Genomic DNA, 24,892 nt, shown 5'->3' with positions numbered 1-24,892 from the left:
CATAGACACACTCACAGACACACAGACACAATCACAGACACACAGACACACTCATAGACACACACACAGACACACAGACACAATCACAGACACTCATAGACACACAGACACAACAAAGATCCCCCATATAGCCTTAACAGACTGTAGGGGCAAGTGCTGTTAGCGAGCACTTATGAAGGCCGGAACGGTACACGAGGGGGTGGGTGGCCAGCACCACGCCCGACCGCCTTTGTCTCCCTAGTGGCAATGTTTACACACCACACCAGGTACTCATTTGAGGCTGAGTTGACCTAGGGGAGGCCCAGGACCGGTTCAGATAATCGTACACACAGACACACTCACAGACACACAGACACACAGACACAATCACAGGCACACTCACAGACACACAGACACACTCGCAGACACACTCGCAGACACACTCACAGACACACTCACAGACACACTCACAGACACAATCACAGGCACACTCACAGACACACAGACACACTCGCAGACACACTTATAGACACACTCACAGGCACACTCACAGACACAATCACAGACACTCTCACAGACACACAGACAGACACACTCACAGACACACTTACAGACACACTCACAGACACACTCACAGACACACTCACAGACACACAGACACACTCACAGACACACTCACAGACACTCTCACAGACACACTCACAGACTCACAGACACACTTACAGACACAATCACATACACTCTCACAGACACTCACAGACACACTCATAGACACACACACAGACACACTCACAGACGCACAGACACTCACAGACACACTCACAGAAACACTTACAGAAACAATATCAGACACAGTCATAGACACACACACAGACACACTCACAGACACACAGACACTCACAGACACACTCACAGAAACACTTACAGACACAATATCAGACACACTCACAGACACACTCACAGACACACTCACAGACACACTCATAGACACACTCACAGACACACTCACAGACACACTCATAGACACACAGACACACAGACACAATCACAGACACACAGACAGACTCATAGACACACACACAGACACACAGACACAATCACAGACACTCATAGACACACTCACAGAAACACTTACAGAAAAAATATCAGACATACTCATAGACACACACAAAGACACACTCACAGACACACAGACACTCACAGACACACTCACAGAAACACTTACAGACACAATATCAGACACACTCACAGACACACTCACAGACACACTCACAGACACACTCATAGACACACTCACAGACACACTCACAGACACACTCATAGACACACAGACACACAGACACAATCACAGACACACAGACAGACTCATAGACACACACACAGACACACAGACACAATCACAGACACTCATAGACACACAGACACACTCACAGACACACAGACACAATCACAGGCACACTCACAGACACACAGACACACTCGCAGACACACTCGCAGACACACTCACAGACACACTTACAGACACAATCACAGACACACTCAAAGACACAATCACAGGCACACTCACAGACACACAGACACACTCGTAGACACACTCACAGACACACTCACAGACACACTCACAGACACAATCACATACACACTCACAAACACACTCACAGACACACTTACAGACACACTCACAGACACACTCACAGACACACTCACAGACACACTCACAGACACACAGACACACTCACAGACACACTCACAGACACTCTCACAGACAAACTCACAGACTCACAGACACACTTACAGACACAATCACAGACACTCTCACAGACACACTCACAGACACACTCATAGACACACACACAGACACACTCGCAGACACACTCACAGACACACTCACAGACATACTCACAGACACACTCACAGACACACTCATAGACACACACACAGACACACTCACAGACACACAGACACTCACAGACACACAGACACACTCACAGAAACACTTACAGACACACACACAGACACACTCACAGACACACTCAAACGAGATCTGGCGGAGAGGGGAACGCGTTGCTAGCGAGGAGGTGGTGATGGTGGAGGTGGTGGTGGTGATTGTCGAGGTTGTGGTGGAGGAGGTGGTGGAGGTTATGATGGTGGTTGTGGTGATGATAGTCGAAGTTGCAGTGGCGGTTGTGATGGTGGAGGTTGTGGTAGTGGTGTTAATGGTCGAGGTGGTGGTGCTGGTGGGGGAGGTTGTGGTGATAGTTGTGGTGGTGGAGGTTGTGGAGGTGGTGGTGGGGAAGGTTATGGTGGTGGTTGTAGTGATGGTTGTGTTGGTGGAATTACACTTTCATCACCAAAGCAGCGATCCAACCAAGTTTCCGAAGAGCTCGAGGCAAGCGCTTAATCTCTCTCTGTCTCTTACTCTTAAGATCTCAAAAAACATCGCCTCCGTCCCTCCCCCCTCGCCCCCCTTCCCTCCCCCTGCCCCCCATCAATGCCCACAAAATGTGAGCGTAATTACCGCTCGCGACTGATGAGCGATTATTGTGTGGCAGGAAACGTCTCCGCGCGCTGATCCTAAAAGCTTTCTGCATTAAAGAGCCGCGCCGATCCCCCCTCGCTCGCCGTGAACAACGCGCGACTGGCACCGCGTCGGTGGAGATGGCAGGGAGAGAGACAGGGAGAGACACAGAGAGAGACAGGGAGAGAGACGGGGAGAAAGGCAAAGAGAGGCAGGGAGAGAGACGGGGAGAGAGGCAGGGAGAGAGACATGGAGAGACACAGAGAGAGACAGGGAGAGTGACGGGGAGAAAGACAAAGAGAGGCAGGGAGAGAGACAGGGAGAGAGACGGGGAGAGAGACAGGGAGAGAGACGGGGAGAGAGACAAAGGGAGAGGTAGGGACAGGGAAGGACAAGGAGAGAGACAGGGACAAAGACAGGGAGAGAGACACAGAGAGAGGCAGGGAGAGAGGCAGGGAGAGACCGAGAGGGAGTTGCATTTGGGTGGCTAGTCCCGTACCTCACAGCCAAATGGCCATTCAATTCCCTCCAGACTCGACGAATATTGACGAACATCTACAATAAATCGGACCTTCCCCTAGGTCGACTCAGCCGTAAATCAGTATACCTGGTTATGGAGGGTAAAACATCAGCGCCGGGGATACAAAGGCGGCCGGTCGGCCGGGGGTGGCGTTGGCTATAACACCCCCTCCCCATACGTGCGCCGTTCCAGCGAACTGCACTTTCCCTTAGACCATGCGTGGGCTACACGGGGGGTCTTCGTCTTCGTTTTGCATGCATATGTGGGGGTGTGTACATAGCAATGCGGGTGTGTGTGTGGGGGCGTAAGCATGTCTCTGCGTGTTTCAATGTGTACGCCTCTGTGCATGTCTTTGTGTCCGTGTGCGTGCGTTAGTGCGCGTGTGTGTGTCCGTGTGTGAGAGTGGTGTGTGGGTCGCGGTACCTGGTGTGTAAAAACATCACCACTGGGGAGACAAAGACGGCCGAGCGTTGTTCTGGCCACCCACCCCCTGGTGTGCCGCGCCGGCCTGCATAGCTGTTTGCTTACAGCATTTGCCCCAACAGCATGTTCAAGGTTCAACGGGGATCTTTGTCTGTGTGTGTGTGTGCGTGTCAGCGCGCTGCGCTACAAACCCGGCGACCCGAGTTCAAATTTCGCTCACGGTCACGGACACCCACCCAGTGATAGCAATTATCTGCAGCGGTTGCTGGGCCTTCCCCGAGGTCGACTCAGCGCTATAACAAGTGGACACGTGTGTCCCTGGTGCAGTGGGTATAAAGCATCAAGGCGGGACCGGGCGTAGTGTTGGCTACCCACCTGCCCGTCAGCTCTCTCCCACGCCCCCCCCCCTCCCGTTGGCCGCCTAACTAAACCACACTTGCCCCAACAGAAACCGTAAAGACTATGCGAAGGCACTATGTCTTTGTTATTCGCACAGTTGGTGGCACCTCGCGGGGGGAATCTGCCACCGTGCCACGTGACGGGGACGACGAGTGACGGATGTGCAAGAGGCGCGCCCGTGGCCCCGAGTGGTTGTCGATTGATGGCGTGTCCACGATGAATGAACGTCTCACACACAGACACACACACACACAGACATACAACAACAACAACCGCATTCGCCACTAAGTGGCGGTGACGTCACCACGACGCTTGTGCCAGGCCATGTGCACCTTGAGGCCACGTGAAGTGTCGAACGCCCGCGGGCAGGAGGTCACGGGGCAGACCCCGATGCCACGGGTCGACTGACTGAGATGACTGGCTGATGCACCACCTGTGCCCCTTACTGTGCCAACTTACTGTGCTTTAGCAACCCGGCGCTCCGCTCGTTGTTGTGAGCGTCGCTCCTCCGCCCTCCGTTGTTGTTGGAGGGCGACTGCCTCCAACTGCCCAGTAGCGTCCTTCACGAGCCTCCTCCACAGAGGCCGACCTTGACACTGCTGGTACCAGTCATCGGCAAGTCCACTCAGCTCCACTTCCTCTTGTACCACATCATTCCATCTCTTCTCTAGCCCGTGCCGCGCGCGTTTAGCCCCGGCCACGTAGTTTTACCAGGGCCAGCCTACCATCATGAAAGTCCTTAATGATTTTGAGCAGAGAGTCAGGAACTATGAAAGCACGAAGAACAACCCAGAGCCCAGGCCTACTGATTGTATCATAGGCCTTGACCAGGTCAATAAAACAGAGATGTAGGTCTTGTTGGAATTCCCTGCACCTCTGCTGTAGCATACAGAAAGAAAATATGGCATTTGTGCAGGACCGCCCTTTCCTGAGAGCACATTGGGGCTCCGCAAACCTCTCCTCAGCGTGCCTGGCCAGACGATTTTGAATAATTCTTGCCAAGACCTATTCCGGCACACTGAGGAGTAAGATGCCCCTGTAGTTGTTACAGTTTGTGCGGTCTTCCTTCTTAAAGAGGGACACCATCCTTCCAATCCTGCGAAACCCGTCCAGTTGTCCAGACTATATTACGTCATTTTAGGGCAGTCTGCGCACAAACGCCACCTTCCCTCAGCATTTCGCTTGGGAGATCATCTCTGCCCGGCGCTTTTCCTGGTCTCAGACTCTGGATCGCCTTCTGTATTTCCTGAACAGATGGGACTTCAGCCAGCAGCTCACGGAGGTGACTACTTATTCCAATATTTGAGGCACAGCAGCCTCAGCAGGGTCAGCCTCACTTTGCCCCATGATGTTTTTCAGGCTGAGGGATTTCCCTTCCCCAAGACCTCACAGAAATGCTCAGCAAATCTGCAAATCTGTTCTCTGGCGTCGAAGATCGGGCCACCTCTTTTTTATACTCTTTGGTTCTTTCGGTAAAGTCTCCGAACCTCCGAGCCAAGACTATGGTAAGCCTCCTCATTCTTAGATGTGGGATACTTTAGACGGTGAGAGTGGGGCTGTCGCTTTTTCTCAGCCAGCCAGAACACCTCCTCTGTCATCCAGGGTCTCTGGGGAGGGTTGGACCGTGTACCCAAAGCAGCCATTGCTGCTGCATGAGCCACAGTCCTAAACCTCGCCCATTTCTGCTCGGCATCAGAAGGAGTGGGAAACGATGTCAACTCCAGCTGCAAGCGATGATGAAATTCTCGCTTGCATCTTTCATCAGCTGGCTGAGACCAGGACAGGGACCTGGATGTACACCCACCACTGGAGTGGAAGAATGGCAGGCGCATCTTACAGATGACAAGCCGATGGTCAGTGGGCAAATTAGCTCCACAGTAGGCCCTGTTCTCAAGAACATGGGCCCGCATCACCTGTTCCATCACTTTATAGTCCAGCAGATTTTGATTTAAAGCTTTCGTGACTGCACTGATTCATATTCTTGGTTCTTTCAGTAAAGTCACGTTGAAGGGAAACAATAAAATAATAAAACGTGAGAATTTTATTGTTTTATATATATATTTTATCATTTTATTGTTTCCCTTCAACGTGACTTTACCGAAAGAACCAAGAATATGAGTCCAGCAGATGTTCTTGCTTGGACCCCGCGTGCATCCATGACGTGTGGATGTGCCGATGCCGGAACAGCGTGTTGGTAATTACATGCGCATGGGCTGCACAAAAGTCGACCAGCCTCTTACCGTTGTTATTTAGCTGATCTGGCCCATGCCTTCCAATCACTCCAGACCAGGTGCCAGCATCCTGACGCACTCGGACATATTTTCACCCAACAAGATGACTCTATCCCGAGGACCAACTTTAGCTAGCACCTGTGACAGGAGGTCATAGAAGGCATCCGATTCATCGGCCTTGCCTGCATCCCTCCACGGATGTTCGTCTTCGGTGGGGGCATAAGTAACCACGACCACCGCTCCTCACCTCTGGGCGCACACACACACGGACAAAGACACACACAGAGCTGTTGCTTGCCCCGTTGAGACGGCAGCGCTCTGACCAAAATACAAAAATCCCCCGTGTAGCCTTGGCAGACTCTTGGGGCAAGTGCTGGTAGTGAGCAGCACCTATGAAGGCCGGAACGGCACACGAAGGGGTGGTAGGCCAGCACCATGCCCATCCACTTACACCACACAGACTACACATACCACACGCACCAAACGCACCATACTCGGCGCACACACACGAGTAGGGAGCGGGAGTCAAACTGTCAGCGTGCTCCGCTACATGCAAATCACGAGCATAAAGTGTGGATACTGCAGACTTTGCGTCTTGAGACGCAAACTCAAATATAGAGCAGGCGTCAGGGTCGCGATCGAACCCACGACCTCGTGTGTAACATGCGAGGTAGTTAACATCTCCTCGCCACTGTGACGTCAGGGCGTATCGCTACCGTGAGCTCAGCTAAGCAGGCGTTGCGCCTGCCTTGTAACGAGTGTTGAGAGAATGGAGCAGGCCTGGAGACCTCCATGACTCCCGAGTGTCGAGGAGGTTTCCAAGCCCACGTATCTGGCAGACGATACCATAAACTACTCTGTCCCTCACACACAGAGAGAGATAGGAGCCTCCTCTCTCACACACGCACACAGAGCGCGGCTGTTTGTTTTGTGGCCGTAATTTTTTGGGTGAAATGCGGACGCCATTATTCCGTCACTTTAGCCGCCTCGGGATTGATTTTCATGGCTCAGGGATGCGGTTTCCGTCTTTTCCTCTTTCTCTCTCTGCCGCTCTCTCCATTCCTTTCTCTCTACATCCCTCTCTCGCCCCCCCTCTCCCCGTTCCTCTGTCTCTCGCTCTCTCGCCCTTCCTCGTTCAGAGGCCGAGTCTTGGGTCGCGGCTCGGTCTCCAACACTCGGGCCCGGGTCCAGCCTGAAGCTACTCAGTCGCTCCCAGCATTTCCCTGCACTCCGCTCTACTAGAATCCAGCCTGGTGCTTCTCAGTCGCTCCCAGCATTTCCCTGCACGCCACTCTGCTAGGATCCAGCCTGGAGCCACTCAGTCGCTCCCAGCATTTCCCTGCACTCCGCTCTGCTAGGATCCAGCCCGGAGCCACTCAGTCGCTTCCAATGGCACGGCTCGACTCAAGCTCGGTTCGTGGGGGGAAAATCCCCGAGCGTGGCTCTGAACCGTTCATTGCTCGGGGCCGGCTCAAGAAGTTAAGCGTGGCTCTTTCAGCCGCCTCGCTGGAGCCAGAGCCAAGTCGCCACCAAGACCACAGTGGGGGGGGGGGGGGGGGAGTCTTACAACCTCACGGTCCATTCTCAGGCTCATCACCACCACCATCATCATCGGTTGTTGCTGTGTCTGTGTGTGTGTCCGGTGAGCGTGGCGGTGTATAGTAATCATCACCACCCACCCCCTCGTTTGCCAGCCTTTGAAGGAAGGTGCTACTCGCTTACAGCACTTGCCCCAACAGTCTGTTAGAGGCTATACGAGGGATCTTTGTCTCTTTTGTGCGTGGCTTGGGTGATTGCTCGGAGCCGGCTCAGACGTTAATCGTGGGCTTTGAGCCGGCTCACTTGAGCCAGAGCCAAGTCTGGGCCTTGACTCAGAATATTTATTTATACTGCAGGAAATGTCCAGTAAGGGGCACGGGGTCTGAAAGTTACAACAAAAATACGAAAACAAGATATGAGATTCAATGTATAAAAAGGTAAACAAATTAAATATATATCCATGTTTCATTTACCAGGTAAAGCCCACTGAGCTATGTAGCTCTTTTTTCAGAAGCGACCAGGCCACAAATGAAAGCTCAACGAAGTGGCTTATCATCAGCATCATAATCACGTGAAAATGCATAGGAGTAGCCAAATACCATAAGCGCGTGATGCCGATTCTAAATGTGGATGGGAAAACCCGGAGGACAACCCGGAGAAAAATCCACACGACCACAAGGGGAGAGAGAGGGAAGCAACCTCCAAATATACAGCAGGCATCAGGATCGGGATCGAACCGACGTCCTTCTGTGTACCAGGCGAGGTGGTTAACATCTCTTAACCACCCTGAATATTACCCCGGCCTTCGTCGCTGCCAGCTGACTGTATGTGTTTTTTATATATATATTTTGAACCGTTTCACAATAGAGTGCTGAATAACAATCATCATCAGCAGCAGCCGCCTGCCAAGGTGGTGCAGGAATGAATTGGACCAATCACACAGAGGGAGCCATCAAAGAAACAAAATCAGGCGAACACAAAAGGATTTGACACACGAGCCCGAAGTAGCAGACAGCCATTTCGCCATTCAGGATTACTACATAAATGCAAAACCGCATTGTAATGGTGGTTGTGATGATGATGAGGTTGTTGGTGGTGGTGGTGGTGCCAATGATGGTGGTGGTGGTAATGATTATGGTGGTGATGATGGTGGTGATGATGGTGGTGATGATGATGGTGGTGATGATGGTGGTGACGATAATGATGCTAATGGTAATGGCGATGATGATGATGGTGATGATGGTGGTGATGATAATGATGCTAATGGTAATGGTGATGATGATGGTGGTGATAATGGTGGTGATGATAATGATGCTAATGGTAATGGTGATGATAATGATGCTAATGGTAATGATGATGATGGTGGTGATGTTAATGATGCTAATGGTAATGGCGATGATGATGATGATGAATCTGTACCGATGGCATGAGCGCGGCACTGGGCGCTCATCACGGAGCGGGCGTGGAGAGGTTCCAGTCGGTCCCAAGGCGCCGCTCCCATCGCGAGCCTCGCCTCCACGTGCAGCAGCGCGCGGTGACGTGCGGCGGATGCCCGCGACGCCGCTCCGCGGCGAGTTGAGACAACGCAGCACGTGTCTGGACCCCACCCCCTATTACCACAGTGAACTCCATGGGCAGATCGCGTGCGCTGGAGTCAGGAGCGCAACGATGGGGTGGGTGGGTGTGGGTGGCTGTATGGCAGCGTGATGCGACGCGTGTAGGGGCCCAAGCGGCCACAAGTGCCTTCCCGAATCGCATTGAAAGCCAAAAAACGTTTAAACGTTTCTTTTTTTTTAATATCCCACCAATGAACCACGAATGTCAACAAAAAAATCGTTATTAATGAAAAGAATTATATTTCCGATAAATACACGCGGGGTAGAATATAGTAGCGTAAAATATAGTCGCTCTACTGTTGGTGTCACTGTAGAAACTGTTTATGTGAGGCTGAGTCGACCTAGGGGAGGCCCAATACCGATTCAGAACATGGTCACCTGGTGTTGGCCGCGAGAGGGAATCGGGTGCTCGCTGGGTTCGTAGCCACCGCTCCCCACACTCACGCAAAAAGACACTCACCGCACGCTCACTCTGCAGAACAGAGGGAGAACATGCGGACACAGAATAGCAAGACAGATCTCCCATACAGCCTTCACAGATTATTTTGGGCAAGTGCTGTTAGCGAGTAGCACCTATGACTAACACTCGAATATAAATAAACCACAGAATCTCCTTCCTTCCCATATCTGCCTCCGCATATTAAAATAAACACGGAAGTTTTCGTGGGAATTTTTTGCTTGTAGCTTGGGATCACAAAACGGAGCTCTGCCGACACCTGGTGGTCCAAATTGTTATGGAAATGCCGCAGTGGCGAGATGTTAACTATCTCGCGAGGAATACAGGAGATCATGGGTTTAATTTCTGAAATATGACGATGCATGCTATATATTTGCAGTTTGCGTGTCTGCCTGTCTTTCTCTCCCCGTGGTCGCGTGGATTTTTATCCGGGCCCTCCGGTTTTTTCCCCCGTCCATATTTAGAATCAACATCACGCGTTTTAGAGCATTTGGCTGCTCGAAATGTCCACGTGATAAGCCACTACACATTGATATCATTTGTGATGGCCAGGTTGCTTCTGAAAAAAAAAGCGATGCATCTCTGTGGGCCTTACCTGGTTCAAAAAAGATTTTAAACTTTGAGTTTTTATTGCCGGCTAACGCCTCAGCGAGGGAGCGGTGGCGGAGTGCTTCGTGCACTGTTCTGTTTGACCTGGCGACCAGAACTGGGATTTTTTCCGCCCAGGGTCAAAACAATTCCTTGAAACCGATTTCGTACCCACCGCTTCTCCCCCATTTAATAATCATTTCTGCGAATTAAAGTTTGGGAAAAAGTGAACGAATCCTCCCACTTTAAAACTTGCAGTAAGCTTTCACGACCAATATTAAATCTCTTTTTTTGTTTAATCGCGTTAATATAAGTGTCCTTAACGCACCACCACCACCACCCAACACAGCCAATTATTAAGGGTTGTCACGTGAACAAAGTATGCCACACCGATGCTCGGCAGTAAGCCCACAAGATTTAGAATTCAAATTGTAAGTAATTGGCACGTTTTGTTTGCGTGACAAACCTAGCTACTATGCCGTGTAGGGTGGTGGTGGGTTAACGTCACATTCATATTTATGCGATCGAACCAAAAAATACCTTTATTATTTAAATCCTCCAAGACTCCTTTTGCAAACTCCACAATCTCACCTCGTTACCGTTGGTGTGTTGTTGTGGTGTTCACGTTGAATATCGCCCGGTCTCGTTGTCTCGAGATTTAAATATCGCGGTGGCTCAGACATTTTATTATTAATTTCATAAGAAATCAGAGGACGAGAGATTTCCGTTTCACACAGATTTAATTTGTGGTCAAGTATGACATTTCTTCCCGAGTCCCCATCCGTTTTCAATGCTTCAGAGTTTCCGCTGCCACTTGGCCTAAAGGAGAAAGAATCGACATGGAATTTAGATTTTTTTTGTTTCATCTCGAGAATTTGTTTACTCAAATTTCCCATTTCCCCCGATCGTGCTGTGCGCATCGTGCAACAGAAACGCCCCGCCTGGATTCCCGAGCCTCTCGACAGGACTGGGGCGCCACGTTGGCGAGATGTCTCCCTCGCCTGGTGTGCAGGAGCGCGTGGGTTCGATACCGACCCTGACCGCCTGTTGTATATTTGGAGTTTGCGGTCTCTCTCTCGCTGTGGTCGCGTGGATTTTTTCCCCCTCGACATTTAGAGTCAACATCACGCGTTTATATTAAGAAAACTCCAAGTAGCACGGTGGGCTATGTACGGTGTGAGAGAAGTTAATAGGTGCATGCTTACATACACTACCTCACACCGACTCGCATCACAACCGCCAATTGCCACTAAGTGGAGGTGACGTCACCACGCCGCTTATGCTCGGCCAAGTGCACTTTGAGGCCACCACGTGACGTATCGAAGGACTCGCCGACAGGTCACGGGACAGAGAGGTGCCACGGGTTCATTTGACCGACTGAGACCATTTCGGCTGCTATAAAATGTCCACGTAATAAGCCACTTCGTTGAACTATCATTTGTGGTGGCCACGCCGCTTCTGAAAAATAGCAACATAGCACCTCGGTGGGGACTTTCCTTGTAAAGTATTTTTTTTTTAGTTTTAAAGGCGGGTGGCTGGGTGGTGGTGGTGGTGGTGACGGGTTGAATGATGCGAGTGTTGAATGGAGCGAGGATGTTGTTCTGGTGAGTTTGGGGGGGGTGGTGCGTCGGAAAGTGGATGATGATGATGATGATGATGCCGATGGAAGAAGGAATTCTTCCACAGTGGAGCAGTGCAAGGGGAGACGCGTAGAGAGACTGCAATGTGGCGAGGGAGCGAGTGGGTGGGCGTGCGTTAATGGCAAGTGAATGGTGAGCGAATCATCAAGTGGATGTGTGCGGGCAAGTAAACAGGTGAGCGGATGAGCTGCCAGGGGATGAGTGAAGTGAATGTCAACACCAGTGACGATTATCCAAACCGATCCTTGGCCTCACCTAGGTTGACTCAGCCTCAAATATATACCTCGTGCGATGTAAAAAACGTCGCCACTCTAGAGAAAAAGGTGTGGTGCTGACCACCCACCGCCTCGTGTGCCGTGCCGGCCTTCATAGGTGCTGCTCCTCGCTAACAGTACTTGCCTCAACGGTCTGTTAAGGCTATATGGGTGATCTTTGTCTTTGTGTGTGTACGTGCATTCACCTTCGTCAAACGCCTTGTTCCTGAACTGCGACTCCAGGCCAGAGATTTGAGATGTACGCGCCTCCTTCGTGATCTCTTTGCCATCTCTGTGCGCGCACACAGACGCATCAGCAGTTACACCACCAACTGAAGTCAAAGCAACAGCAGCAACGACAGAAACAGCAGCAATATCAGCCAGTCGTAACAGCAGCAGCAGTAGCAGCAACAGTAACAACAGTAACGGAGCGTCACGATGGCTACTTCGCCTGGTACACAGGAGGTCGTGGGTTCGATCCCGACCCTGACGATGCCTGCTGCTGCTGCTGTATATTTGGGGCTTGTGCGTCTCTCGCTCTGCTCGCGGTCGTGCGGATTTTTCTCCGGATCCTCCGGTTTTTCCCTCCACATTTTTTTTTAAACACATGCATTTTGAGTATTTGGCTGCTATAAATATCCACTTGATAAGCCAATTAAATGGGCTATCGTTTGTTTCCAGGTCGCTATTCAACTCAGTAGGGCCTTAACTGTTAAATACAAAAAAAATTGTTTCGTAAATAGTTTAAGTTTAACAGCAACCGCGCCAACCTGGCAAAAACGGCACCAAGCTGCAGGATGTACAACCATTCTCTCAGGCACGTGTCGTGACGGGTACTGCGAAACCCGACCATGCCCGATCAGTGATCGCCGAGCTGCATTGACTCCCGGTTGCCGCACGATGACAGTAGAAGGTCGCACTCATCACACACAAAGCGCCTTCCACAAATGAACCACAATACCTTGCTGATCTCGTAAAGCAGTTTTTTTTGTCAACCATGAAACAAAGTCGGTCATCGCATCGCGCGTTTTCAGATGCGCTTCTGCGGCAATCTGGAACGCTCTTCCTTCCGATGTGAGGAAGCTACTGGAGCTATGCACTTTTAAATCATCATCTAGATTGGCAAACATTTCTTCAGAACTGCTTTGTGTTCTTCCACTTCCGATTAGCACGCTTGATTACGTATGGAGCTAAAGAAGCTCAACGTACGCACACACGGCGCACGTAATACCATGACTGCGAGTCGCTCGATGGAGCGCGAGAATCATTTGTATTGGTGAAGACGGCACACGACGGCCTCGCTATTCCCCCCCCTCTCCTACCGATGTCACCGCGAGGAACTTTAAGGAGCACCGTGCAGTGGAGCAGAGCAGCACCGCGCCACGTTCGCTCCACGCCACAAACTACCGGCGTTTACCAGTGCCGGCTGCTCGTCCTCCAACACCTCCACAACGGCGACCAGCGGCGCCACTGGCTCATCGGCGCGGAGGGCTCGCCGGGGGCCCGCCGACGCCAGAGGCTCGCCGGCTTACCGGCTGGGCGCGAGCAGCGCGGCGGTGAGCGCAAAGAGCAGCACGAAGAGGATGGAGCAGAGCACGGAGGTCACCACCACCATGCCCCCCGTGCGCTTGCCGGGCCACACGTGGATCTGCTCAACGCTCACCACTGTGACAACGACCACAGCGAGAACAACCATGATAAGCACTACGACCGCTACTGCTACACTTGTTTACCCATGGAATAATAACAACAACAATAGTCTAATGAGAACAACGCCAACCCTACGCTGCGCCACCGCACGGTATCCTCTCATCGCTCTCGCGTAGAAAGCGAGAGAGGGGGGACGACTCTCAGAGAGGACGACTCCGAGAGAGAGGGAACGACTCCGAGGTGCCAAGAGGAACAATAGACGAGGAGCAGGAAGGCAGCAGCAGCAGCAGCCACGCGGTAGTGAGGAGGAGGGAGTGAGGAGCAGTGGGGAGGAGGGAGAGGAGGGGGTGGCGCTACCAACAATTACCCCCCCAAGCTCTGTGGCTCTATACATATTAAGTTGTTATTGACACAACTAACGAGTGTTTATACCCACTCGTGCGAAGGGGGCAACAGCCTATCCCAATTTTTTTCATCGCAAGGCCCCGCGGGCCACTGCCAAACCCCGATGGCCTTTAGTGCGGCCCCTGACAATACACAGTGAAGCCCCCCCCCCCTCATAATGCTGCTGTCAAATCCCCAATGGTTTCAAATGTGGCGGCCCTCACTCTGAAATGCCCCCCCCCCCCCCCACCACTTAAAAAGAGCGAGGAACACTGCCCCATCTCGGAGCGATGGAGATCATTTGTGCCTTCCCCTGCACCGCCATCTCCTGGCAGACCCAGGGCACGGCTCCTCCTAGACGCACATCCACTGGATAGGAAGGGAGCTTCACAGCCCATCCGCGTGAGAGCCACCAACCCTGGTTACTGCCTACACAGCGGTGCTGGATCTCGGGCTCCTCCTCTTCGTGGCGAACGCGTCGCTCTTGCGCTCTCTCTATGCGCTTAAGGGCCGTTGCCTGAAACGTCGCCCATTAAAAAAGACTCGTTTCCCGTAATCGTTAGCACGGCCTTCTCCACCTCACCTGGCTTGGTGGATATGGGGTCGGACCACGGCGTCTCCATGGCAGGAGGGGAGAGCAGAGAGCTCCTCGCCAGGAGCACGAACTTCACTCTGACGGAGGGAGAGAACGCGAGAGAGAGAGAGAGGAGAATTCACGTGGGATAAAGGCAGTGGGGATGATGGAGGAGTCTGGACAAAATCAAGGTTTCGGTAGATTCGGGTTGTTGTTGTTTTTGTTAAACAGTAACCGTTTTTTTTACTGATTAGTCGTGGTTCAGAATGTCAGGAGAACCGGTAACCGATAGGGAGTTGAATTAGCAGTTCCGTAACGAACGCAAGCCATTTAAGAGATGGCATTGAAGCAGCGACCTCCTGAGTTCACAGGTCCAGGGTGCTGCCGACCCGAGTCCCACCGTTGAGTCGTTATCAGGGGTGACCGGTCCCATACATTTCCTATAAGAATTAAAGTGTATACTGTATATATATTTAACAGCGAAAGAATGACATAAATTAGGAGCACGAGTTGAAAAGCTGTAGCGATTTTTTTTTAAATGAGCAGTGGTCATTCTTCTGCATTCACTACTCTCACCGTCTTTAATATTGCTTCCATTATTTATAATTTTTATTAAATGTCTCCCGAACTTCTTATGCCACCACTTCAACTCAATGTTTATTTGTTGCACGGAAAATTCCGGTGTAACCAGCTACCCAGCTATGGTTACGGTGGCTACAGGCCCGCAGCAGCCACTAACAGCAGAGTTACCGTTGCGGTGGAGATTCGCACAGCCCTGCCAGGAAACTCGAGGCATGAATTATTTATAAATCGTGCAATGATTGGGACACAGATAATCATCATCATCACAGATTAGTTGACACTTGCTGATGTTGTTAGTGACATGGACAAAAGCGTTGTCGTTGTGGTGGACAAGAACAGAGCCAGCAGGCAGCCAGCAAACCTTCAGAATCAGAATATGTATTTCTACTGGGTGGAATCCGATTAACTATCAAAAGCTCTTTTTCACAGATGTCCAGGAATGGCGGGTCAGAACGTTACAATACAATAACACAAGTGCAAAGTATAGGAAAGGTAAACACATCACTTAAATATGCAACTATTTTTATTTAACTAGGTAAAGCCCACCAGGTGTTAAACTTTTTTTCAGAAGCGACCTGGCCAACACAAATATCATCATCACGTGGACATTTATAGTAGCAAAATAATGTATGGCAGAAAAATAATAATCATCATAATGTTGCCAGGGTGTGGCAGTGGACAGGAGCCAAGCCAGTCAGCCAGCAAACCTTACCGGTAGGCCGTGCCGTTCCAGAGGGGGCCGTTGCACACAAGCGCCGCGGGGTCATCGGCGATGCCCGTGGCGCAGGCCGGGTCACCCCCGAGACGGAAGATGACCATCCCGAGGAGGGCCAGGGCAACGCTGGACCCGCCGGTGCCCACCACCACGGAGGGCGGCGGCGGCTGCGCGCAGGGGGGCACGGGGAAGTAGCCGGCGAGGTAGGGGCCCCGATCTCCTGCGCCGGTGGCCACCCTCGACCCCACGGCTCCGAGCACGCGTGAGAACGAGTAGCCTGGAAACACCACAAAGCCGAAAACGAGTAGCCTCAAAACCACAAGGACAAAGGCCGACACAGGAACACTTGAACCGTATGGCGGGACCCTGGGGTCCCGAATAAACGGAAGTCAAAATCGTAATTTATTTATTTTTGGCGACTCCGTCCCACCGCGCACAAACGCCACGACCCACCTGGCGCGGATCGTTCTGTTGTCGTGTCGTACAAGCGCAGCAGCGAGGACGAATACGCAGAGGAAACAAAACTTTGGAACTGATTAGCGCATCGTGTAGAGCTCGTCGAGGGGAACAGATTGCCGTATCGTTCGCCTTCAACAGGCATAAAATGACATCGCAACGCAGTTTGTGCGAGAACCGGGGGCTTATGAGACCCCGGGGTCCCGCCGTAAGGTTCACTTCACAATTCTGGCTATCGCGCCGGATGAAGCTGGTTGTCATCACCGGCGAAATGTCACTCTAATTGGAAATGTTGTGGGTTTACTCTCCAACACACCGGTGTTCCGAATTCATAACCAACTTTTGTTTGCTTGACAAACTTGAATAATTGGTTGTACCGGGTGGTGGCGAGTTTTACGACGCATTTATATTTAACAAAAAAAACGGAATTATGGATAATAATGCTAGGGAAAGCCTACTAGGTGTTAAATTGACAAAGATCCTCTGTATAGCTTTAGCAGACTGTTGGGGCAAGTGCTGTTAGCGAGTAGCACCTATGAATGCTGGCACGGTACGCCAGGGGGTGGGTGGCCAGCACCACGCCTCACCACCGCCTTTGCCTAGCTAGTGGCGACGGTTGCGCACAGCCCCAGGTACTCATTTGAGGCCGAATCGACCTTGGGGAGGCCTAGGACCGGTTCAGATAATCGTCACCTGTTGCCAGCCATGAGCGGGAATCGAGCTCAGGTGGCCGGATTCGTAGCGCAGTTAACAGCGACGTTATTGCTCCCTCACCCATTACACACAGAGACTCGCAGCACGCACACTCACTCTGCAGAGCACGGGGGAGACCATACACATTCCACACAAGGCGACAGAGTCGGGAATCTAACCGAGGCTCTTCTATTTTTATTTTACAATGTAAGGTCCGCCGAGCTACGTAGCTCGTTTTCAGAAGAGATCAGACAACAAATGATAGCTAAACTGAGTGGCTCATCATCACCACCATGTGGACATTTATAGCAGGAGCCAAATACTCTCAACGCATGATGTTCATTCTAAATGTAGCGGGAAAAAACTGGAAGACCCGTAAAAAAAATCAACGCGACCACTACGGGGAGAGCGAGAGAGACGCAAACTCCAAATATACAACAGGCGTCGGGATCCAACCCAGAAACCTCCTGCATACCAGGCGAGGGAGCTAACATCTCCTAGCCAATTTCGATTTAAAGCTTTCGTGACTGCAAGGATTCATCTTCTTTGGTTCATTCGGTAAAGTCACGTAGAATGAGAATAAAATAATAAATTAATAAAATAAAATAACACAATAAAATTCTCACGACGTTTCGGCCACAACACAAGTGGCCTTCTTCAGGTGAAAGGAACAGACCTGTCGGGACGACAGAGCTTCAAAGAAGATCTCCTAGCCACTGTGCGCCACTGCAGGCAACCCTCCCCCCGCCCCCTCTCCCCTCCTCACCTTTCCCGACCTGTGCGGTCACCACGCCGACCACGGAGCCGGGGTCTGACGGGAAGACGCAGATGGGCCGAGCCAGGATGGCTGTGCTCTGGGTCGGGTTGTACGGGAAGATCGCCGCCGACACGAGCCGGGGTTTGGTTCCGTCACCTCGTATCACACAAAGACAAAGACGCCACCCCGTGTAGCCGTAACAAACTTTTGGGGCAAGTGCTGTGAGCGAGTAGCAGCACCGATGATGGCCGGCAAGGCACGCGAGGGGATGCATGGCCAGCACCATGCCTGGCCACCTTTGTCTATAAATGTAGCTGCTACTAGAGATTTACACGTGATGATAATCCACTTGATTGAGCTATCATTTGTTGTTAGGTCGGTGGACTTTACCTGGTCAAATTAAAAGTTTAGTTTCCGTTTGTTTATTGATTTAATTTGTGATTTGCTTACGTTTCCTATATTTTGCGCTCCCTGTCGTTTTTTTTTGTATTGTTTGTTGTAACTTTCCGACGCCCTAACTGGACATCTGCGAAAAAGAGAGCTTCCACAGCTCATCAGATTTCTCCAGGAGGAATAAATATTCTGGTTGTCCCTAGCGGCGATGTTAACGCACCACACCAGGTCATCATTTGAGGCCGAGTCGACCTCGGGGAGGCCCGGGACCGATTCAGATACTCTCCACACCACTGGGGTTCCGTTCACATACGCACAGACGTACGGTACTTGTGTTAATCTACTGCTGGATGATGGCATTTGTACTACATAGTTGTTTCTTCACCCATCACGTGTTTATAATCCCCTACACACATATACAGTATATACTATAGAAGCACATTTTACACAGATTCCTGACAACCATACTTGTAGGAAACAATTATAAAAAAAAACATCCAGGCATGAAGGCTCTTACCCGTACAGCCAAGTTGGTTAAGTTTAAGTGGATTTCCGTTTGTTAAATTAAACTATTATTTTCATTTACCATGTTAGGCCCACTGAACTATATAGCTCTTTTTCAGAAGCGACCTGGCCACAAACGATAATTTACAGAAGTGGCTTATCATCATCTGGACATGCATAGTAGCAGACAAATACTCTAAACGCGTGATGTCGAGTCTAAACCTGGAGAAAAAACCTGGAGAGAATGCCCGGAGGACCCGGAGAAAAATCCACGCAAACTCTAAATATACAGCAGCAGGCATCGTCAGGGTCGGGATCAAACCCACGAACCTCCTCCTGCATACTAGGCGAGGTGGTTAATATCTCGCCCTAGGTGAATTGCCTCGCTATTGTATGCTGGGATATCGGTGGTGCTGCGTGAGCACTGCAGCAGCAGCAGCAAAGACATCAACATTGCAGAGAACAAGTCCAGCAGGATCCTTAAGGGAGATCGTAAATGAGAAATTTACTTCCCACTGAGTGAAGCCCACGGAGCCAAGGCGCTCCTTTTTCATGGCGAATCGGCCGGCAGACAACACAATTATAGATTTAAAACCAAAACAACTTAATAATCGCAATCATGTTGTAAACATTACAGCCACACAAACTTTATTGATATTGATAACAGTCAGTTTCAACCAGGGGTCGGGCAACCTGCGGCACTTTAAGAACTGCTTTGGGACGTTATTGATTAAGAACAGACACAAATATTTAAACAGATCCTTCGTATAGCCTTAACAAACTATTGGGGCAAGTGCTGTTAGCGAGGTGGTGGGTAGCCAGCACCACGCCCGGCCCCCTTCGTCTACCTGAGTGGCGATGTTTACACACCGCACCAGGCTGAGTCGACCTAGGGGAGGCCCAAGACAGATTCAGATAACATTAACCGCATTGCATTGCGGCTCTCGAATTGTTGGGTTCTTGCTACCGAATTCTAAATAAATAAATGTACCTCCTTGTTCATTTCGATTTCAGACCCCCCCCCCCGGTTTAAAAATGGAAGACAGAGATGGCGGAATTGGGGAGATCGAGAGCCTAAAAACTCGGGATGGCTCCAAACAATGAAGCTACATTACAATTATTGTGATCCAAACGGTGCGTGCAAAAAACTATTACTAGACAAAATCAGCCACGGTGGCTAGGGGATGTTAACTACCTCGCCTGGTATACAGGAGGCCGTGAGTTCGACCCCGACCTTGACACCTGCTGCTGTATATTCGGAGTTTGCGCGTCTCGCTCCCCGCGTTCGTGGATTTTGCGCCGGATCCTCCGGGTTTTCCCTCCACATTTAGAATCATGCGTTTAGAATGTGGCCGCGATACATTTCCACACGATGACCCACTTCGTTGCGCTATCATTTGTGACCAGGTCGCGTCATTTAAAAAAAAAAGAGCTATATAGCTCAGTGGGCCTTACCTGGTAAAATAAAAATAGTTCTTAGTATTTCACAACCAACTCACGAACTCATCGTTTCTCACATTCTTACCGAGCAGGAGTTGAGAAGTTCCGGCTCCAAACAGCGCGTGGTGGATCGCCACCAAAAAACACAGCAGCCATCGGCGAAAGATACACGTCTTATGAAACATTGCAATGTACCGGAGACGATTTCTCCTCTTTTTAAATATTCGGTTCACGATAGTGGAGCGGAGAGAGAGGAGAGGAGAGATTCTGAAATGCACCCCCCTCCAGTTACAGCGGTCAAACCGGAATAACGGAACACGTTTCAGCGAGCAATCAAATCCGGCGGAGTCGGATTTTATCCTCCCCCCCACACGGGTTGAGTTGATGGGTGATTGTGACGATGACGTTGCACTGTACCACGCGCGTGACCATCGCACCGACACGCGCCTCAGTTTCACTTCAGAATAAGAATCTGTATTTGATACCGGAGGAATCCGATGAGCTATAAAGCTGTTATTTGACAGATGTGCAGTAGTTTCACAGCTGTCAAGATACAAAAACACAATTGGCCAACTATCTAAAGATGTAATGCACATACCGTGTTATAAACACATCATATTTACGTTGTGTTATTTATTTTATAAATTCCGCACATTTATTTATTTATTCCGTGTATGCTTATTATTTTTATTATTAACTTTTAGTTTTCCCAAATCCCGCCCGAGTGTTCGGTGGCTCGGCTAATGAGCGAGTCGGCTCGGAATTCGAAATGCCGCGAGTTAAAATCCTGGTTGAGTTGGGTGAGGGTTGACTCAGCCCACTCATCCCATCACCATCAGCAATCCCTCCGGGGTCGATAAAGTAGGTACCACTTCGTGGGGAGAGATCAACACCAGCGGTTGTCCTATGGAGAGACTCGACACACCCCTCCCTGTCATCCATAAGAATGTGGAATTTCTAATTGTGGCTCCCTGCAGGGGCTATTAAATCTGGGAGGTGGGCACCACCAAGTACTTAACTGCTGTTCATTTGACCAAACAAAAAATCAACGTTGACTCTAAACTGGTATTTGGGACGCTACGGAATAGCGAGATGTTAACTACCCTGCCTGGTATACAGGAGGTCGTGGGTTCGATCCTGTCCATCACGTCTGTATTTTTGGAGTTTGCGTGTCTCTCTCTCTCTCTCCCCGCGGTCGTGTGGATTTTTCGCCGGGTCCTACGGTTTTCCGTCCACATTTAGAATCAGCATCATGCGTTTAGAATATTTGGCTGCTGGTATGCATTTCCACGTGAAGAAAAGCCATCATCGTTGAGCTATCATTCGTGATAGCCAGGTCGGTTCTAGAAAGAGCGCTAAATAGCTCAGTGGGCCCTTACCTGGTAAAATAAAAAAAAAATTGTAGTTTATCCGGTCAAGGTCTCACGGAGTCTCAAGACTTGTTATCGGGAGGGTCCTGCTACATTGCGATGTTTGTCCATGGATGCCATGAGTGGTGGTGAAGAGGCTCGTGAAGGACGCTACTGGGTCAGTTGGAGGCAGTCGCCCTCCAGCAACAAGAACGGAGGGCAGAAGAGTGACGCTCAGCTGGTGCATCTGGTCAGTCATCTCGGTCGGTCAACCCATGGCGCCTGCTGGGTGTCCCGTGACCTGTCGGCAGCGAGCCTCCGACTCTTCACGTGATGGCCTCAGGGTGCACCTGGCCTGGCACAGGCGCTGTGGTGACGTTTTCATCCCTCCACATTTAGAAACAAGCGTTTAGACTTATTTAGATTATTTTGCTGATATAAATGTCCAAATGATAAGGCGCTTTGTTGAGCTATTATTTGTGACGAGGTCGCTTTTGAAAATCAAGTCCTTACCTCAGTGGGCTTTGTCTGGTAGGATGGTTTGGGTGATTTGTTTACCTTTCTTGCACTTTGTACTCGTATCAAGTTTTTGTACTGTTTGTTGATGTAACCTTCTTACTCGCCCCGACTGGACGTATGTGAAAAAGAGCTTCATAGCTCATCGGATTCCTCCTCCAGTACAAATAAATGTTCTGATTCTAAGTGGCGAATGGCGGGTGGTGAGCGTTTGGCTGCCCGTGGGAGGGAACCGGAGAAGCCGGTTTCAAGCTTAATTATATCATCACTTCAACCACCATCATCATCATTACCACGATTCGTATCTTCAGCAGCAAGAGGACTAATTCACTTTGGGCGTCATTGCCCATTCGTATGATGAAGACGGCTGACTATGCAGGTGTTATACGATGTTGAAACGCCAAATAAAACTCACCGATTACAAGGCTGCATTCACCCACACACGCTTGTGCTAAAACAGGCACACAGACGTGCTTTGATGACAATGCACGGATTGTCCTGGGAACTGTTTGGCCTACATCAGAGCTACAGCATCCTCTTTGGCCGTGTCTCTGCATCAGTGTTAGCCCAAAATGGCAAAAGGCGAAGAGCACACGAGGCTGGAAGGGGTGACCAGCACAATGGCCGGCGGTTTTTGTCTCTCTCGCGGAGATGTTTTAGAAACACTGGGCACCCTACTCGACTGAGCGGGGGTGCCCAGAACCGGTTCAGATAACTCTTCCTGGCGTTGGTGGTGTTGGCCGTGAGCGGGAATCGCCGAGCTCGCAGCGCGCTAACCGCTGCACTAGGGCTCACCTACAATTGTGGGCGCGTTTCCCATTGACTCGTACACACCCCCCCCCCACCAACCGCCTCCGACTGACACGGGACCCTGGATCTTCTGGTGTTTTTTCTCGAGTTGACGGATTTGTGGTCGGCGTGACCACGAAAGCGATGAGACCAACAACCGCAGCGCGTCACGAATGCGGCAGCCAAGACTCCTCGCTGGCACGAGGCCGAAAGGACCACGGACTCATTACCCATACTAACATGATCACCATAACCACAACCACCACAACCACCACCATGGTGAAACGAGCATGGCCGGGCGTGGTGCTGGTGACCCACCTCCTCGTGTTCCACAGTGCCGGCCGACATAGGTGCTACTCGCTAACAGCATTTGCCCCAACAATCTAAGGGTATACAGAGGATCTTTGTCTTATCTATGTGTGGTGTAGTTCACTGGAGCGGTATACAGTGCGGTGTTGTCGAGTGGCTCGTGCGGTGGTTGTGGTTGCTGCGTGGTGTGTTGTACAATGCTGTGGTACGTTGTGAATGTGGAGGTGTGTGTACTGTAGCATTATCTTTTCATCGGCTGCGTAATGTGAAAGCTACCTGGTCTGTCGCTCCATACGAAGTTTCAGGTCTTCTCGGCCAGTCAAGCCCCTTTCTCTACGCTTGTGAAACGTGGATCCCACTATTGGAACATCTTCACCGGTTAAAAACATTTAGGCTGGCTTGCCTATGATCCATCATGTGTTTAATCAAGCTGGATTGTGAGCTCACAAATCCTGGAAAGATATGGACAAAGTCCCATTGGTGAACTCCTCTGGCGAATTAGGGTTACGTTGGCTGGGTTATGTAGCCCGCATGCCCAGCCGCCGCATGCCCAGCCGCCGCATGCCCAGCCGCCGCATGCCCAGCCGCCGCATGCCCAGCCGCCGCATGCCCAGCCGCCGCATGCCCAGCCGCCGCATGCCCAGCCGCCGCATGCCCAGCCGCCGCATGCCCAGCCGCCGCATGCCCAGCCGCCGCATGCCCAGCCGCCGCATGCCCAGCCGCCGCATGCCCAGCCGCCGCATGCCCAGCCGCCGCATGCCCAGCCGCCGCATGCCCAGCCGCCGCATGCCCAGCCGCCGCATGCCCAGCCGCCGCATGCCCAGCCGCCGCATGCCCAGCCGCCGCATGCCCAGCCGCCGCATGCCCAGCCGCCGCATGCCCAGCCGCCGCATGCCCAGCCGCCGCATGCCCAGCCGCCGCATGCCCAGCCGCCGCATGCCCAGCCGCCGCATGCCCAGCCGCCGCATGCCCAGCCGCCGCATGCCCAGCCGCCGCATGCCCAGCCGCCGCATGCCCAGCCGCCGCATGCCCAGCCGCCGCATGCCCAGCCGCCGCATGCCCAGCCGCCGCATGCCCAGCCGCCGCATGCCCAGCCGCCGCATGCCCAGCCGCCGCATGCCCAGCCGCCGCATGCCCAGCCGCCGCATGCCCAGCCGCCGCATGCCCAAGCAGCTATTGTTTGGCTGGATAGAGGAGGCTAAATGGGCGTGACATGGGCTGAAAAAGAGATGGACTAATGTGGTACAGGATGTGGACCTGAGAGGATTTTCCAATGACTGGTACCAGCGGTGTCAAGGTCGGCCTCTATAGGGGAGGCTCGTGAAGGACGCTACTGGGCAGTTAAAGGCCGTAACCCTCCAACAACAACGGAGGGCAGAGGAGCAACGCTCACAGCAACGAGGGGAGCGTCAGGCGGATAAAATACAGCTAGTTGGCGCAATAGGGGGTACAGCTGGTGCATCGGCCACTTATCCGAGTCAACTCATGGCACCTGAGTCTGTCCAGCGACCTCCTGTCGCGAGCCTTTGATACTTCACGTGGCCTCAAAGTACATGTAGCCCGGAACAGGCGCCGTGGTGAGTTCATCACTTAGTGGCGAATAGAGGCTGTTGTTGG

At 51.5% G+C, this 24,892-nt stretch overlaps 1 protein-coding gene across 3 annotated transcripts; it reads right to left on the bottom strand.

The window, feature by feature from the left end:
• Nucleotides 1–10,991: 10,991 nt before the first annotated feature.
• On the bottom strand, nt 10,992–20,662 carry LOC116956515 (uroplakin-3a-like). Of its 3 annotated transcripts, XM_032978195.2 has the most exons (7): nt 20,398–20,656; nt 17,985–18,131; nt 16,067–16,346; nt 14,782–14,870; nt 13,697–13,829; nt 12,371–12,456; nt 10,992–11,089 (listed from the first exon to the last, which is right to left on the bottom strand). In XM_032978195.2, exons 1-7 carry the CDS (start codon nt 20,495–20,497, stop codon nt 11,058–11,060), a joined length of 867 nt encoding a protein of 288 aa, XP_032834086.2. In that variant the 5' UTR covers nt 20,498–20,656; the 3' UTR covers nt 10,992–11,057. The 3 variants fall into 3 exon arrangements, with proteins under 3 accessions (XP_032834086.2, XP_032834087.2, XP_075910468.1); XM_032978196.2 differs by lacking the exon at nt 17,985–18,131 and having other exon boundaries at nt 20,398–20,662; XM_076054353.1 differs by lacking the exon at nt 13,697–13,829 and having other exon boundaries at nt 20,398–20,658.
• Between the last annotated feature and the right edge of the window lie 4,230 nt (nt 20,663–24,892).

This window comes from Petromyzon marinus, chromosome 65 (assembly GCF_048934315.1).
Source record: "Petromyzon marinus isolate PM22_M1 ecotype Great Lakes invasive population chromosome 65, UKy_Petmar_22M1.pri1.0, whole genome shotgun sequence".
In the NCBI taxonomy this organism is placed as follows: Eukaryota; Metazoa; Chordata; class Hyperoartia; order Petromyzontiformes; family Petromyzontidae; genus Petromyzon; species Petromyzon marinus.
The sequence above is the reverse complement of the archived record's forward strand: the minus strand, read 5'-3'. Positions and strand labels throughout refer to the sequence as shown.

Bases quoted from the DNA above. Each gene is read 5' to 3' on its own strand.
- LOC116956515 (XM_032978195.2), bottom strand. From the start codon at position 20,497: ATGTTTCATAAGACGTGTATCTTTCGCCGATGGCTGCTGTGTTTTTTG. The intron at 18,132-20,397 runs GTAAGAATGTGA...GTGTGATACGAG, and splicing joins AACTTCTCAACTCCTGCTCG to GTGACGGAACCAAACCCCGG. The intron at 13,830-14,781 runs GTGAGGTGGAGA...TCGTTGTCACAG, and splicing joins CCCCATATCCACCAAGCCAG to TGGTGAGCGTTGAGCAGATC.